The 17,090-nt window shown below is 45.5% G+C and overlaps 1 protein-coding gene across 1 annotated transcript; it reads left to right on the top strand.

Annotated features, from left to right (window-relative positions):
• Positions 1-3,213: 3,213 nt before the first annotated feature.
• SKA1 (spindle and kinetochore associated complex subunit 1) lies at positions 3,214-12,377 on the top strand. Its single transcript, XM_039320488.1, has 7 exons — positions 3,214-3,379; positions 3,929-4,030; positions 5,447-5,571; positions 8,077-8,168; positions 8,480-8,617; positions 9,935-10,104; positions 11,886-12,377. The coding sequence occupies exons 1-7, from the start codon at positions 3,328-3,330 to the stop codon at positions 12,032-12,034; spliced, it is 828 nt and encodes a 275-aa protein (XP_039176422.1). The 5' UTR covers positions 3,214-3,327; the 3' UTR covers positions 12,035-12,377.
• The last annotated feature ends 4,713 nt before the right edge of the window (positions 12,378-17,090 follow it).

Genomic DNA, 17,090 nt, shown 5'->3' with positions numbered 1-17,090 from the left:
AATAGTTACACAAGGACAGTAAGATATTTTGGTTAAACTACTTGACTTGTGATGACTTCACAGGCAACATTGACAATATGGAAGGATTTTGCTAGCGTCCTGTTCTGGAAATAGTATTTTCCCCCCCAATTTTAATCCATTTTCTGGGTTTTTCTCATACATGGAATGGCAAAATATGCAATGACTTTTCTACAATTTGCTGTGGAATAACCTAACGCATACGATAAAGAAAGTCTCTAAATCAGGGGTCCCCAATCCCCAGTCTGTACTGGTACTGGTCCGTGGCATGCCAGCAAACGGTCTGCACAAACAAGCAAAGTCCCATCCGCGGGATGCAGGCAGCATACAAAACCACGCACTCTCTAGTCCATGGAAAAACCTCTCCATGGAACCGGTCCCTGGTGCCCAAAAGGTTGGGGACCTCTGCTCTAGATGAATTCAGGCCCTCGTGAGTCGACTTACACTTTCATGGAGCTGGCAACATGGTGGTGCTATGTACAGTAATTGCTACCTTTTTAAAAAAAATTTAAATGTCCCAGTCTAGCCTTGAGCTCTGGAATCTCTTGGTGGTCTCCCATCCAAGTGCCAATCAGGCTCATCCCTCATGAGTTTCAGAATCCAATCAAGATCTGCCAGGAACAGAATGGTGAGAATGAGGAAGGAGAAGCCAGACTATCCTATTACAGCAATTTGTTTGGTATGACTGCATTCATACATCCCATGATTGAACCAGTCCTTATGTATTATGCATAAAACATCAAACCACAGGATGTCCAATGAGTCGCAAAGGCATAAACAACACAAAAGATCTGGTTAAAACGAACTAAGTATATTGTGTGAATGTAAGACCAGATTATTTTTTTTACCTTGTATGTGTTGGATAAGTCCAGTTTACACCTAAGAACCGTGCTGAATGGTTTTGCTAAGCTTTCCAAAATAACTTGGAAACTGGTTGCGAGGAAACAATCACTATTGCTGGACTTCAGCATTCCCTTTGCTTGAATATGGGAAGTGTTGCATTCCCAGTTTCACCCCTCACTTCAGGCTTCCATTCAGCTACAACTGCATTGTAAGATTGAATAAAGACACAGATTTTACTGCCTTAGACTTAGTTCAGTGTTGCTGCCATTATAAACAACAGTTGCAGGAATTGGTTATGGCTAATCTAGTGAAAAGAAGGACTAGGGGGGTGACATGATAGCAGTATTCCAATATTTGAGGGTCTGCCACGAAGAAGGTGGGGGGTGTCAAGCTATTCTCCAAAGCACCTGAAGGCAGGACAAGAAACAATGGATGGAAACGAATCAAGGAGAGAAGCAACCCGGAACAAAGGAGAAATTTCCTGGCAGAACGGTTGACCAGTGGACTGGCCTGTCTTCAGAAGTTGTGGGTGCTCCATTCTTGTGGAAAAATAAAGCCTTAAAAAAATAAAGGACTTTTACGAAATTCCATGGGTGAAAGAGAGATCTTTATTTTTGCGCAAAAAGGTTCAGAAGTGATTTAACAATCAACAAATTTCTGAACAAAGGGGAGGGTCTAAACTAAAGCTTTATAGGTTTCTTTCTCTCAGGAACAAAGGAAGCATAGATGGAATCTTACATTGTATATGGAATCTACTTTGTGTAACATTCAGATAGTTTCTCACACTTTAGGTCCATTTCTCATGGGAATACAATGAAGGCAGTTTTTACTTTTATACAATGTTTCTAAATATGCATTAGGTCATTCACATACTGTTAATACAGCTTTTGCTAACACAGCTTTCTTTCAGAGATTATGCAGACACATGATTTTTGCTTTTAGTGATTTTTCATTATTATTATTATTATTTTACTTTATTCTTCTTTATTTTATGTTATTCTATTTCTTTCCCACTTTACCATGACTGAAAGTTATTAAGAAGAGACTGGACAGCCACTTGTCTGAAATGGTAGAGACTCCTGCTCGAGCGGGGGGGCAGGACTAGATGACCTCCAAGGTCCCTTCCAACTTTGTTATTCTGTTTTTCTGTTATTTCTTTGGTCAAAATTCCTGCCATGAAGTATGGGTAGTCCTTGACTTACAAGCACAACTGATCCAAAATTTCTGTTGTCAAGCGAGGCAGTTGTTAAGTGAGTTGCGCCTCATTTTATTCCTTTTATGCCACAGTTGTGAAGCAAATCACCGTGGTTGTTAAGTGAATCATGCAGTCGTTAAGCAAATCTGACTTCCTCCATTGACTTTGCCATCTGGGAAGATTACAGCTGGTGATCACATGACCAAGGACAATGCAGCTGTCATAAATACATGCCAGTTGGCAAGTGCCCAAATTCTGATCACATGATGATGGGGATGCTACAATGGTCATAAGTGTGAAAACTGGTCATAAAGCTTAGCAGCTTTAAGATGGGTGGACTTCAATTCCCAGAATTCCTCAGCCAGTGTGGGGAGTTCTGGAAGTTGAAGTGCACTCATTTTAAAGCTGCCAAGGTTGAGAAACTCTGAATTATAGGCATATTTTTAATAGAGTTTTGGCTTTTGGATGATTTTCTCTTCTTTCTGTCATATTCTTTTCTGCCTTTACCTCTACGACATCTGACTCTGGGCTGCAGAAACGTGGATGGCCATTGCCTGTTTGTTTGCTACCGTCCAGATCAGTGTTTCTCAATCTCAGCCTTTGGGGGTTAGACTAGACGACCTCCAGGATCCCTTCCATCTCTATTACTCTGTTCTTCTTTAAGATGTATGGACTTCAACTCCCAGAATTCTGCTGACTGAGGAATTCTTGGAGTTGGAGCCCATTCATCTTAAATCTTTGCAGCTGGACAGTCGTATCACTGATTGTCTGAAAGGAAAAACTTCATCTGAGCAAAACTTTAGAGCAGGAGTCTTCCAACTTGGCCCTTGTATGACTTGTGGACTTCAACTCCCAGAATTCCTCAGCCCGGCTTTAGAGTCTGCCCCATTGATAAAGTTCCCCTATACGTGTCAATTCAGATGCAACGCCCCCCCCCCTCCATTTAGTTCAAACCAAAGACTTAGTTCTGATTCCTTTTCTCCCCAACGGATAAATGCGGGGTTTTTTTTTCCCTCCCAAGTATGACAGTGCTGCGCGACTCTACAATTTCTATCTCCCAACACTTGTGTGCCGCTCTATATTTCTCGTCTATGGCTAAACTCGTCACTCCCTCCCGGGACCGGGAAAGAGCACCGGCAACGCCTCCGCGGCGAGAGGAGCGAGTTCTCGCGCGATTTGGGACGCCCAACCGCTTGGGCGGGTCGTTTGAATGTGAGCGAGTCGCCGCCGGAGGAAAATTCTGGGTTTTGCGTGGATTGGCGACCCCGGAGATGGAGGAGGGGGAGGAGGGGGCGAGCCTGGCCTCGCCCGGTGAGCTTGACGGTGAGACCCCGACGCCCTTTGGGGACTTTCTTTGCAACACAGTTTTTAAAGCAATATTAATGTTTATTTATGCATGCATGCATGTTTATTTATTTACTCTAGCCGCCCATCTCAAACAGTGGCTCTGGGAGACTTAAAATTCCAAAATTATAATATTTTAATATTGCATTGATTAAAATAAATATTTAACAGTATGTAACAATTGTTATATTTGATATTATAAAATAATTGCATTACATATTGTGTTGCTTTTATACCACATTATTATAATTTGGAATTAATTCACTTCTATTCGTGTGTGTGTGTGTGTGTGTGTGTGTGTGTGTGTGTGTGTGTGTGTGTGTACAAACCCTACTTCTCTTTTAGCATTTTTGGCCATGATTCTGAACTGGTCTTATGATATTTGATATTTCTGCTATTTATTTGTAGGCAGATTTGTAAAAATCCTCGTATCCTTAGAAAAGCGTGAAAACGTTCTGTAAACAGTGCCATTATAATACCTCTATTTTCATTTTAATAATGTTCTATTTCCCTTCTTCCTCCTTAAAGCAAGAACATGGGACACAATCTCTTCAAACTTAAATGACTTATGCTTTCATCTCAACTCCAAAATCTCAAATATCAAAAAGTCACTTCAGCTGAGAAAAATAGGTAAGAAAATTTCATTTCTTTAGGGAAGAACTGGCGTGCTTTATGCAATAGTGCTTTGTAAATTGATCTGGGAGTCTGGGAACATATGCATGGAGAATGCCAATCTGATGAATATACTTGCAGACTATTTCATTCCTTTTGTACAAAGCATAAACTATGGAATTTACTGCCATCAGTGACGGTATCTGCCAATTGAGTTACTTTTACAATCAGACTAAATAATTATATGAATTAATGCTACAGTAGTTCCTGAATCACAGACAGAATATTTTAAACAATTACAAAAGCGTTATTGCTTTCCTGATCCTTCTGCAAGCTTCCTGAATGCATCTGCTTAGTCGCTGTTTGATGCTACATTTTATTTATTTATCTGTATCCCACCTTTATTTTACAAATAACTCAGGGCAGCCAATATATTCAACGTATCTCTCTCCTCCTATTTTCCCCACAACAACAACAACAACCCAATTACCCTGTGGTAAGATGGCTGGCAAATAAATTTTATAAATATTATAAACCTTGTGAGGTGCTGAGAAATGTAACTAGTCCAAAGTCACCCAGATGGCTTTCATGGCTAAGATGGGACTTGAACTCAGGATCTTTTGCTTTCCAGCCTGATGCCTTAACCGCTAGACCAGGGGTAGGTAACCTTGGCTCTTTTATGACTCGTGGACTTCAACTCCCAGAATTCCTGAGCCAGTACAGCTGGGAGTTGGTCCACGAGTCATAAAAGAGCCAAGGTTGCCTACCCCTGCGCTAGACCAACCTGGCTCTCGAAGGCTGGACTGTGAATACTTAGAGAGGTATATTTGGAAGAGGCTTTAGAAGATATCAGATCTGTTTCTCGGATCAGGATCCACTGCAGCATCCCTGGGAGAGGACCCCAGAGCTATTATTGGAAGATCTCTGTTGAAAGGCAACTCACACTTCATGTGGCAGCCAGTCCCCCTAGATGGCAGCTTCCGCAGCCATGGACCTACTTTCTCACAGTTTTAATTCAGAGTGTTTTGTCCCTTTTGAACTATGGTGCCCAGAACTGGACATCACAGTCCAAATCCTGTCTGAGGAGGGCAGAGTAGAATATCTATTTCCCAGGGTCTGGTTCTGTGCTCCTCATAGTTTTTGCCTAGCAGCTGCATCCCTGCTGGCTCATGTTTTGGTCAGTCCTGCAAAGCTCTTCTTGAATGACTGGCATCCAAACCCATGTCGTACAGAGGTACTAATGGAAGTTTGATCTCGGCTTGGAGGATAGCCAACCGCAGTTGCAGAAAGATTGCGAAGGAGAAGACTTCAGAAAGCCATTTTCAGAGCTAACAGGAGGAGGAAATGGCTTGTATTCCACATAAAGCCATTTTGGATTAGGCCTACTTTTGCTTTACTTTTTTCCATGCTATGATTGATCTTCTTTATTTGTAGACCAGGACCCATCTTTGAAGACAGTGCTCAATAAGGTAGTCCATGAAATGTTCCTCTTAAATAGCCTCCTCAATAAATTGGAAGAGGAATATCATCATCAGTGGAGACTACAGAAAAAACTCAAGGTACTAACGACATTGGGTGCCTCAGAATCTCAATAAAATGTACCTTTTGACCTCTATAGATGTTAAGCATCTAAAGCAAATGTTATGCCTCTTGCCTATATTGCACCAGTGGTTCTCAACCTTTTCTTCACCCCTTTGAATACCTTTTGTGGCCACGGACCCCCAAGATGTAACGCGAGATTTAAATCCTAACATTTCTTCAAGCCTTTGTGGACCCCCTGTGACAACATTGTGGCCCTTCAGGGGTCCCTGGACCACTGGATTACATTATTCTAGACCAGGGCTTTTCAACCTTTTCACCCAAGCAAAGTCAGTGGGGAAGCTGGATCTCACTAAACGGGCCGTGTTACTAACGTAACAAATGCAATGATTCACTTAACTGGCAAGAAATGTTATAAAATGGGGCAAAGTTCACTTAATAAATGTTTCACTTAGCAACACAAATTTTGGGCTCAATTGTGATTGTAACTCGAGGACTGCCTGTATTTCACTCTCAGCTACAAAAAGTTAGTGTGTTTGGGGAACTGTCTGTTGTATGTAGTACAGCTACTAAAAGCTGCTTCTTGTGGCAACCGAGTGAAGTTCCCTGCATAAGTTACCTTGAGTTCCTAAAAGGTGGGAAATAAATCTAGTAAGTACGTGAAAAGTAAATAAAGCAGGGGTGTCAAACTCAATTTCACTGAGGGCCGCATCAGCATTGCGGTTGCCCGGGGGTGGGTGGGTGGGTGGGTGTGGCCACAGTGGGTGTGGCCTACTGGGTGGGCATGGATGGAATAGGTGTGGCCAGCTCTACATCGTTTGCATCAAGGGTGCCTGCAGTGGGAGTGATCTGAGGGTCTCTGGCAGAAGGGGGGGGACCGGGGCAAGTGCCAAGGCATGGTCCACTGGAGGAGCCTCACTATTCCTCTTAGGCCATGTGGGGGGGCTGGATGGTGGCACGGGCTGCCCAGGGCCTTGGGCAGCAGAGGTCAAACGCCCAGCCTGGCCCTCGAGCACCCGCGGCACCAAGCCCAGCCCCACTTCCCCAAGGGGGCGCCCAGCTGCACTTACCTCCTCCTCAAGGCTGCTGCTGCTGTGCTTGCTCTCCTTAGCCAGGTTGCTCACGATGGGTACAGGGGCAAAGTCAGAGAGAGCTTGAGCTGGGCGGTGCAAAGCTCGCCAACTTTGCACCTTGCTGCCTGCTGAAACCGGGCAGGCTGGGAGCTGAGTGGCCTCGCGTTTCTGTTTGGATTTGCACGGCCCGGCTCTGCCTCTCAGCACTGTGAGGAGAGCGCCCCACTGCCTGCCGAAACCCCTCCCCCAGAGCCCATTAAGCCGGATATGTGTGAAGTAGGGGAGGGCCATGTGCTGGCCACTTCCAGGCGATGGTGCATTCCTTCATTCCTCACAAAGGGTGACCCCTCCCCAGCAGGCACCCAGGGGGTAGGCTGACGCGGCTGGGGCTGGTTCCTCATTGTTTCCAGACAGCCTTGTGGAGCTAAGACTGAATGTGTTTCAGCATAGATGGCCACCACTAAATTGTACATGGGCTCCTGGCCGGCCTGGGCCAGGGCCAAGGCAGAGGGGGGGCCGTTCCCTCACTGTTTCCAGGATGGCTTCGCGGGCCACATGAAACCACTTTGCGGGCCGCATCCGGTCCCCGGGCCTTGTGTTTGACATGTCTGAAATAAAGTGTGCAACTTATTTTAACTTAACTCAGGGTAACTAAAAATAAGATTTGCACATTACTAGAAATCAACAAAAGCCTCTAAATACATGGATTAATGCAGAATAGGATGGAATTTTATCACTAGTATAATTGAAGTGTTTTTATTATCAAAAGAATTCTACCATGGTTTTTGATGTGAAAATACTAATTATAATATTTTGAAAACAAACATTTCCGGAGGCCCCTGGATTTTTTTTCTATGCCTTAAGCCAGTGATGGCAAACCTTTTACAGACCGAGTGCCCAAACTGCAACCCAAAACCCACTTATGTATCATCGGGTGCTGGTGGGTGTGGCCCACTCGGGCACAGCTACAGTGGGCGTGGCAGACTGGGTGGGCGTGACCATTGGATGGGTGTGGCTGCAGTAGTCATGGCAGACTGGGTGGGCGTGGCCACCTCGATGTTGCTTATGGGGAGGGACACCTGTGGGAGCCGGGCAGGATTGGGAGAGATCCAGGGGGTCTCTGGCGGGTGGGATGGTGGGCTCCCCAATGGCGGCTCCAGGCTGGCTGGCCGTAGGCCAGTGATGGCAAACTTTTAGAGACCACGTGTGCTGGGGCAACGTGTGCCATAGGTTCGCCATCACTGCCTTAAGCGACCCCTGTGCTTCGATTGTTCCTATGAGTGTTCTGTATTTCTTCCTGTATATACTTAGCTGTATGAGACCTCCAAAACAGATTTAGCTTAACTATTTCTAGAGTTCACCTCTCCCAAATGAGAAACCGGCTGGTCTACGTGATTTTTCTCCATCTTTCAAAACTCCAGTCTTGTGCAGCACTGGTATTTCTGATTGCAGGAGCTGCAGGCGTCGGTGGAGAGGGACTATCTGGAGGCCCAGCGTCTTGGAGAGAATGTGCCCATTTACCTTCCTCAAGCCACACAAGGCAGGTCTGTGTCCTGTCAATCACCTTGGCTACCAAGGTGCAAAAGAGGGGCGAACTGTGAAGAAACAGCCAGGGTTTTGCACATTTTACGTGGTTTTATAATCACACTAAACAATTAAATGGAGAATTAATGCTATAGTAATTTCCTGAATCGCAGGCAGGATATCTTAAACGACCACAAAAGCGTCGCTGTCTTCCTGATCCTGCTGCCAGCTTCCTGAGTGCATCTGCTTAGTCGCTCTTTGATGCCCCATTTTATTTATTTATAGTCACTGGCGTGGTGAGCTTTTGATGGACTCTCCATTTGCATTGCAGTTCAATAGGCATAGCTCTAAAGGAGAAGGAACCGTGCAAGGCTGAGGAGAATAAATCCTCAAAGAAGTTGGCCAAAGTCTCCAAGTGCATCCGAGAAGCGCCCTTCATAACGGCAGAGGAGTTTGAGAACGTTCCCTCGTGAGTAATCTGCTAGCGGGAAAGTTGGCCTGCATTTTTATGGCTCTTTTTCCAGAGTGGCCCCAGTCTGGCGCTGGCTGCCCAGCCAGTGCAGGATGATAGGCAGGAAAGCCAACTGGGTGACTTTGGGTCAGTCACCAGGAGACGGGGAGTTCTAGTCCTGTCTTAGGCACGGAAGCTGGTTGGGTGACTTTGGGCCAATCACTAGGAGACTGGGAATTCTAGTCCCGCCTTAGGCATGAAAGCTCTCTGGGTGATTTGGGGCCTGTCATTCTCTGTCAGCCCAACCCACCTCACAGGGAGGAGATGTTCACCACCTTAAGTTATTTATAAAGCACAGATAGTCCTTCACTCAGGGCCACAATTGAGCCCAACATTTCCGTCACTAAACAAGACAATTGTTGAGCGAATTTTGCCCCATCTTACAGTCTTTCTTGCCACAGTCGTTCAGTGAATCACTGCAGTTGTTAAGTTTGTCACACGGTTGTTAAGTGAATCCAGCTTCCCCGTTGATTTTGTTTGTCAGAAGGTCGCGAAAGGGGATCACGTGACCCTGGGACACCACAACTGTCATGCCAGTTGCCAAGCATCCCAGTTTTGATCACGTGGCCCTGGGGATGCTGCAACCGTCACAAGTTACTTTTTTCAGTGCGGTTGTAACTTCGAATGGTCATAAGCGAATGCTTGTAAGTTGAGGACTATGTGTAAGATAAAGGTGGGGGGGAATTTAATAAATAAATAGTGGTTAGGGGATTATGGGTGTTGAGGTCCAGTATGTGGACTTCTGAATGAAGTGAGGTGGCTTCGGGATTGGATAATGCGCCATTCTCTCTGATTTTCTGTTCCTCTCCATAAGCATAAAAATGTCTAGTTTAACGGAGAGAAGAACAAGGGGGGACATGATAGCAGTATTCCAATATCTCAAGGGGCTGCCATAAAGAAGAGGGAATTAAGCTATTTTCCAAAGCACCTGAAGGCAGGACAAGAAGCAACGGATGGAAACTAATCAAGGAGAGAAGCAACCTAGAACTAAGGAGAAACTTCCTGACAGTGAGAACAATTAATCAGTGGAACAGCTTGCCTCCAGAAGCAGTAAATGCTCCAACACTGGAAGTTTTTAAGAAGAGACTGGACAGCCATTTGTTTGAAATGGTATAGGGTTTCCTGCCTGAGCAGAGGGTTGGACTAGATGACCTCCAAGGTCCCTTCCAACTTTACTACTATTACTAAGATCTGTGTCGTTCTCCCGTGTGCTTTGGAAATCGTGCTTTCGGTGTTCCTGGTTATGTTAAGCAGCTGTTCTCTTCTCCCCTGCAGGTACATGAAAGGCCGTCTCACCCACAGCCAGGTGAACGCGGTTGTGGCCGAGATCAACAAAGCTGTGGCTAGCAAGTACAGCATCATGCGCCAGCCTGTGAAAACCATGGTGAATGCAACCAGGAACCTCTACTTCCGATTCCAGGAAGAGGAAACCAAAGACACAAAAGGTGAGTGGTCGAGAGAAGCGCAGTCCTCTCAGAGCCCCAGGAGGGGGACCTGGAGCAGCCCGGCTAGTCCTGGACTCACGGGGACGGCTGGCACCAGAATTTCCATGGCTGAGCAGGGTGGAGAACAAGTCAGTTGTGGCCTGGGTTTATGACCTTTTTTGTCAGAGTTATGAAATGAATCACTGCAGTTGTTAAGTGAACCACTCGATGAACAGGGCTGTCCCCATTGGCTTTGTTGGAGGTCAGCTGGGAAGGTCGCAAGTAGTGATCATGTGACCCTGGGATACGGCAACCATCGCAAATATGTACCCGTTGCCAAGCAGCTGGATTTTGACTACGTGACCCTGGGAGGACTGCAACTGTTGTAACTACAAGCACCAGTCATAAGTAACTTTTTTCAATGCCGTTGTGACTTTGAACAAGTGCAAAATGAATGCTTGTACGTTGAGGACTTACCTGTACCCATCCCTCACGACCTAGAAGGCAGTAAGTTGAAAATATGTCAATCTTGATGCCAATTTTCCCTAGTGAAAGTCAAGTGTGACATCTAGTTCCATACCTGAAAGGTGTTGCCAGCTTTAAAGGTGTGGATGCTTATTTCAGTCCTTAAAGATGGCCTACACTAGACACAAATTGGGTTGTGGGAAGCTGCCGGTGGAACCACGTCATAGCTTGTTTAATCACAATGAACGCAACAAAGTTGCTGAATTCACAACATGCCTAGTCCAACACTGTGACTTAGCGCAATGTGTGACCCAGCCCCAGAATGAGGACACTGGTCTCGCTAGCTCTCTTATCAGTCTGCATTGATTGGGTCCCAGGATTTCAGAGAAGGGGTTTTCTTGGACTTGCGCGAAGATGTTGGGGTTGAACTGGGAGCTTTTACAATCAACCTCTGGGATGTTTTTCCTTGCTGGAAGAATTGGTGGGCTTTCCCAAGAAACAGAGCTGCAGCCCAAGCCATGATTCCTTTAGGATGAAAATTTATGGCTTGGCAACACATGCTTTGTACAAAGAAGTCTCTGAGTTGAGTTTCTAACATCTCCAATTCTGCAAAAAAAAAATAGTTATAAATGGATAATTGGTAGGAAGGCACAGTATTCTCTAAAAACCTGGAGATCTTCGGGTAGATAAGATTGATAGTGGTGGCTAGGTGGACCAACTGTCTAGCTAGCTTGATATTAGGCGGTGGGGTATTCTAGCGTTCTTGGGCACTTTCATTAGAGGTCTTTCCTTCGCTTGTCTTAGAACAGTGATGGCGAACCTTTTAGAGACCGAGTGCCCAAACTGCAACCCAAAACCCACTTATGCTTCGTCGGGTGCCAGGTGGGCGTGGCCCATTGGGTGGGCGTGGCTGCGGTGGTAACAACAGACTGGGTGGGACTAAAAAGTTCAATCAATCAATTCCAACTTTGCAAGATCTTTTTTTTCCCTGCAAGAAGTTGAAATTGACTGATTGATTGAACCTTTTTTTTGCACACGGCAACGGAGGCCTAAAGCGAAAAGGTTTTATAAAACCCAGCTGAAGGTCTAGGACTGGGGCGATGGCGTGCGTGCCCACAGAGAGGGCTCTGAGTGCCCCATCTGGCACCCGTGCCATTGGTTCGCCACCACTGTCTTAGAACATAGTAGTCAAGATGGAGCCTCCCATTGATCTGATTTTCCATTGTGTTTTTGCTTAATTGGTATTGGTATTTTGCTTAATACCTGTGGCCAGTGCAGGATCTCCAGATGTTTTCAGGCTGCATTTGACCCCCAAATGAAACCTTGTGTCTCCACAGGTGAATATTTTATTGTGGATGCTGATATTGAAGAGTTCACTTCGCTGAAGGTTGACAAACGTTTTCACAGCATCCTGACTATCTTGCGACATTGCCACCGAGTGCGGGAAATCCGAGGATCCCGGCTTGTCCGCTATGCCCTCTGCTAAAAATTATTGGTCACTGTTGTGGACGTTTGGTTTTTCCCCTGACAACGCTGCGTCTTTGTTTTGCTTCCTTCCTGCCATTATTATTAGGAAAGATGGGTTTTGTTGGCATTAGTAAAATGTTTTTAGGTTTGTGCAGTGACTGAGACAGCGAACCATTATCATAGCTTTTCCTGCCATTTCCTCATTCCATTTTAATTTTGTACTTGGTGAGTTGAAGACATTTTAATTTGGTGTAATAGATGACGTGTTTGAAGAGATTTGCTCAAAGTCTTTGGAACTTGAGTTTTGGAAGTGGTGTGTTGCTAATAAACCAGAGAAGGGAATAAATGTGCAAAAGAACTGCTGGCTCGTGTTTAGATGTATATGTGACTTTGTGGGAATCACTGTGTCTGTTCATGAAGAAATATTGGTGAAGACAGGTTTTCAGCGTAGAGGATTCTTCGGAGGGATGTAAGAGCTTGTAAGGTTTTTCACACCTCTCAGGACGCAGCTACGGGGCATTGCGTACCAAAAGATAAGATAACCTTTAGATAAGATAAGATAACCTTTATTGTCATTTTTATACTGTGGGCACAATGGCAGACATCAAAAATGAAATTTAGTTGCCCGCTCTCAAAGTGGAACACATACATGACACACACATAAACATACTATGAACAACATATGTATAGACCCACATCCCTACATATACGTAGCAAATAAATATTAAATATGTCCATCTTGAATATATAACGGAAGGAGGAAGCTTGAGAGTTCACAAGGTTAATGCTGTATGGAATGAAACTCTGGCTGAATCTGGAGGTTCTGCTACGGATACCACGAAGCCCCCTCCTCCCCCCCAGAAGGGAACAAGGAAAATAGGTCGTGAAGAGGGTGTGTAGTGTCCCAGTTGATCTTGTGGACCCTGCTCAAGCAGCGCTTCTGTGCCACGTCCTGGATGGGAGGGAGGGAAATGCCAATGATCTTTTCTGCCGTTCTCACCACTTTCTGCACCGCCTTCCTGTCCGAAGCAGGGATACCTCTAAACCAAACTGATGCTATACGACAGGATGCTCTCGATTGTCCCCCTGCAGAGATAGTTCCCCCCCCCCATGCCATCACTCTGCTCAACACCTAATTCCCACAGCACTGTCTCATGTCTCTGGATATTTACCCTGCATTGCTATTATCCTTTTCATCTTTTTCTACTACCTTCTCTTATTAGTATCATTATAATGATTATTATTACTCTATCCCTTTGCACGTACACTAAGAGTTTATGCACGGGAGACAAATTCCTTGTGTGTCCAATCACACTTGGCCAATAAAAAAATTGATTTGATTTGATTTGTTCTATTCTACTGTGTTTCTCTGAAAATAAGACCCTGTCTTATTTTTTTCCCCTACAAAAGAGGCACCAGGTCTTTGTTTTCTGGGGGGGGGGTCTTTTCTACAGTCTCACCTCACACCGGCAGCAGCACCAACAGCCCACCCCGGCCGCCCCACTTCTTCTGCGGCCCAAGGAAATGCCTTGGCAGCTGAGAGTGGAGCTCCGGATTGATATTTCGGAAAGGCCTCTGATAGCAAAATGCAGGCCGGGGGGGGGGACACCACAGAAGAAGCAGGCCGGCAAAGCAAGACAGGTGTCAATTCAGGGGAGGCCCGGCTGCCATGGTAGTATCAGGGTATCCGCTGTCATCCGGAAATAAAGAGACAGGAACGCCGGTACACACTGAACTCGTCAAAAGCTTTATTCTTCTGATGAAACAAAGTTAGCACTGGGAGTGGCTTTCTCCCAGTGCTCTATAAAGGTTTGCCACACCCTGTATCCCCAACCCCAAACCAACATCCGCCCGAGCCAGATAAAGGTCCCACCCTCTCCCTGTGCTCTCCCTTTTCCCCACAGGACTCCACCTCCGTGCTCCCCACACCGCGCAGCCAGTCCCCGTGTGCAGCCACCAAGCTCCACCTGCTCTCCGTCCGAACAGCCCGGTAAGGCTTCCCCGCCCTCTACCCTGTCCGGGACTGCCTGGAGGGGTGTTACGGAATCCCGGCGACCCTCCGTGTTCCCCGGCACCGGCGTGGTAAATGGCCCGCTCCGGTGTTGCGCAGGCTCGCCGGCAGTCTCCCGTATCTCCGGCGGCATTCATCCATCGGCGGAGGTCGAGGCCACGCCCTGCCTTGCAGGCGTCTGCGTCAGCGTGGCCACTGCGGCGCACGGGCCCCGAGGGCAGACCGTTGCAAGCCCCTGGGTGGTCTGGGTGGCAGCCGTGATGACGGGCGGCATGGCGGTCCCGGCGGTGGTAAACTGCCGTGTGCATTTCCCCTTCCCCGTTTGCATGGCAAGCCCCCGGAGGCTTGACAGGTAACCCGATGTGGGGCGCATGGTGTAGCTCCAACCCTCCATCTTAGCTTGATTTTTAGGTATGCGCCCAGCCCCAAAACTAGGGCTTATTTTGGGGATAGGGCTTATATTAGGCCCACCCCCAAAAAAAATCAAGCTAGGGCTTATGTCCGGGTAGGTCGTACTTTTGGGGAAATGCAATATTTATTTTATTCTATTTATTTGATTTGATTATTCTGTTCTGTTCTATTGATTCTATTCCGTTCCCTTCTATTCCATTCTCATGCTGAAAACTTGGAATCATGGAAATGCATATTGACTGCTGCACACTGTATGCAATCCCAATATATGTTAGCAATCAGATCTTTAAAAGTGCCCCAGGGAAGTTTACTTTTTTTCAGCTCTCTGTATTATTAGCACACCACACCAGATGGGCTTATATGCTCTGTCCTGCACAGAACCAGCAGCTGATCCTCTGCCCAAATACCCATCGCAGGGGACAGCTTCTGTCTGCCTAGATTAGGTGAAATCTTCAAGACAAGCTCGATTCCTGGTGACTTCATGGATTCAGTTGTGTTGGCAGCAGAGAACGGACGTGGTGAAATTACTTCAAGGGAATGCCACAGGAAACAACAACATTTTGTGGCTGGCATTCACAGAGCAGGTCTGAAACAACTTGACAACAAAGGTCACATCCTTAAGAAAGGATTGCGCTCAAAGCTGCTGGATGTCCATGGCCAATTGTTAACCACGAAGATGACGGGATAACCTTTCTCTTTTTGCTTTTGGGAATAAATAATCCTTCTTTCCTCACAGCTGTCTGGATTTCATTTTTATTTATCGTAGCGCAAACTTGGCTTGAGTTGGAACCCCAAATTATTCTTCTAACAATCATCAGGGAGAAAAGCTATCTATGTTGTCACCAGGAGTTGAAAATAACTTGACACACAATCAACCATCGAGTACTCTGAGCAACCTTGCTGACTACAATTCCCAGCATCCCTCAGTATTGTTCCTGCAATTGTAGGAATTGTAACCACAAGAGCAGGAGTGACAAACTGCCGGCCCATGGGCCGAATGCATCATGCCAAAACCGCACCCACCCCATTGCTGGCAATGGGAAAAAAGTTGTGATAAGTCATCACGTGGCATTGCAGGTTTGACACTCCTGCACTAGAGGATGTAAATAGTAAATTAGTCTATGATCTTTATTGGGTGATAGCAGATTTGTACAGTATGGTGAGTTTCTTTAAAAAAAAAACATTTTTTAAGTTGCAGTTGTGGCAGTATAATGGAGCCCAAATATCTCTTGGTCTGCCTTTTTCTTACATGTAAATCATAAGGCGATTGTCTAAATCTCATTTAAATTGAGAGCTTAGCGCTGAGCTTTTGCTATTAATTTCAGTGGAATTTAAACATGCTTAATGGCCTCTGAAGTTGTGCCCTCTGTCAAGTTATTAAAAGGCCAAGTTCATTTAGTTTTGCTTTTCGGAGACATTTAAGATTATATGTTACTGTTAGCTATTTAAATTCCAGCTTATCCCTCTTAGTATATCTCTACTTAAAGTTAGTTCTGCAAACCTTTGGCAGGGAAAGAGGATAAAGACTTCTATTTTCTTAGCTTTTTATTTTTCTGTTTGGGACAGACCGCCTTTGATCAGGATTTAGCTGGTTGGGACTGTTCATTTTTCTCTCTAATTCTTACTTAAAAGCTTAAGAAAATGCACCCAGTTTATTTTAATGGGAGTTATCAATCTCGCCGAGTATCTTTTTTTAGTAGCATTTTTATATAAACATATTTATCTAAACAAAAAAAGGGGACAGTGAGCAACTTAATAGTTTTTCCTCTTTCCCTTGGCGCCCTTTTGCATTTGGGGAGATAAAATGAGTGACTCAGCCCCATATCAGGAGTGCTATTCTCCATGTGCTACCAAGTTTGCTACAACCCTCAAACCTACATAGGGGGTTCTATCCTGGCTTAGCACAAAGGCAAAACTCTGGGCCAGTCCCTCAGCCCAACTCATCTCACAGGGTGGTTGTGGTGGAGAAATAGGAGAAGGAAGGAGGACTAGGGATGTTCACCACCTTGAGGTACTTATACAGTAATGAAGGTGGGATAAAAATCTGATAAATAAACATGTTTGTTGTTTCTAGCCTTTATCCTGATTTATTTCTGCATTCCTGATAAATCTTTGACCCCAACCTGGATACATATATAGCTTTTCTGGAGAATTACTCGCTTCTTCAGGACTATGATTCCAATATGTGATGGTTCATGCTTCTGCAGATGTTCTTTCCAGAAACAAAGGCCATCATATCTACATGAAGGTCTGCTGATTGTATCTAAACAAAAATGGCGCTTCTGTTGAGCGGCTGTCACAGAAAAGATGGGTCGACCTATTCTCCAAAGCACCTGAGGGCAGGACAAGAAGTAACAAATGGAAGCCCATCAGAGGAAGATCCATCTGGAGCCAAGGAGAAACTTCCTGAAAGTAAGAACAATTAACCAGTGGAACGGCCTGCCTCCAGAACTTGTGGGTGCTCCATCACTGCAGGCTTTTAAGAAGAGGCTGGACAACCTTTCGTCCGGAATGGTCTAGGCCTCCTCCTCCAAGGTCCCTCCTAACACTGTTATTCTGTTATTCACAATCACCATCATAGTTTCTGCAGATCTTGAAGGCCATCAAAATGCTTTTTAAAAAGTTCCCCACCTCAGAGAGGTAACCTACCCTC

The sequence above is a fragment of the Crotalus tigris genome, unplaced genomic scaffold, assembly GCF_016545835.1.
Source record: "Crotalus tigris isolate CLP2741 ecotype Arizona unplaced genomic scaffold, ASM1654583v1 scf7180000023652.331455, whole genome shotgun sequence".
NCBI lineage: Eukaryota > Metazoa > Chordata > Lepidosauria > Squamata > Viperidae > Crotalus > Crotalus tigris.
The sequence above is the reverse complement of the archived record's forward strand: the minus strand, read 5'-3'. Positions and strand labels throughout refer to the sequence as shown.

What these genes read in the sequence shown, in the direction of transcription:
- SKA1 (XM_039320488.1), top strand. Translation starts at nt 3,328, where the DNA reads ATGGAGGAGGGGGAGGAGGGGGCGAGCCTGGCCTCGCCCGGTGAGCTT. An exon ending in CTCGCCCGGTGAGCTTGACG is followed by an intron (nt 3,380 to 3,928) that starts GTGAGACCCCGA and finishes TCCTCCTTAAAG; the next exon opens with CAAGAACATGGGACACAATC. An exon ending in GACTACAGAAAAAACTCAAG is followed by an intron (nt 5,572 to 8,076) that starts GTACTAACGACA and finishes TTCTGATTGCAG; the next exon opens with GAGCTGCAGGCGTCGGTGGA.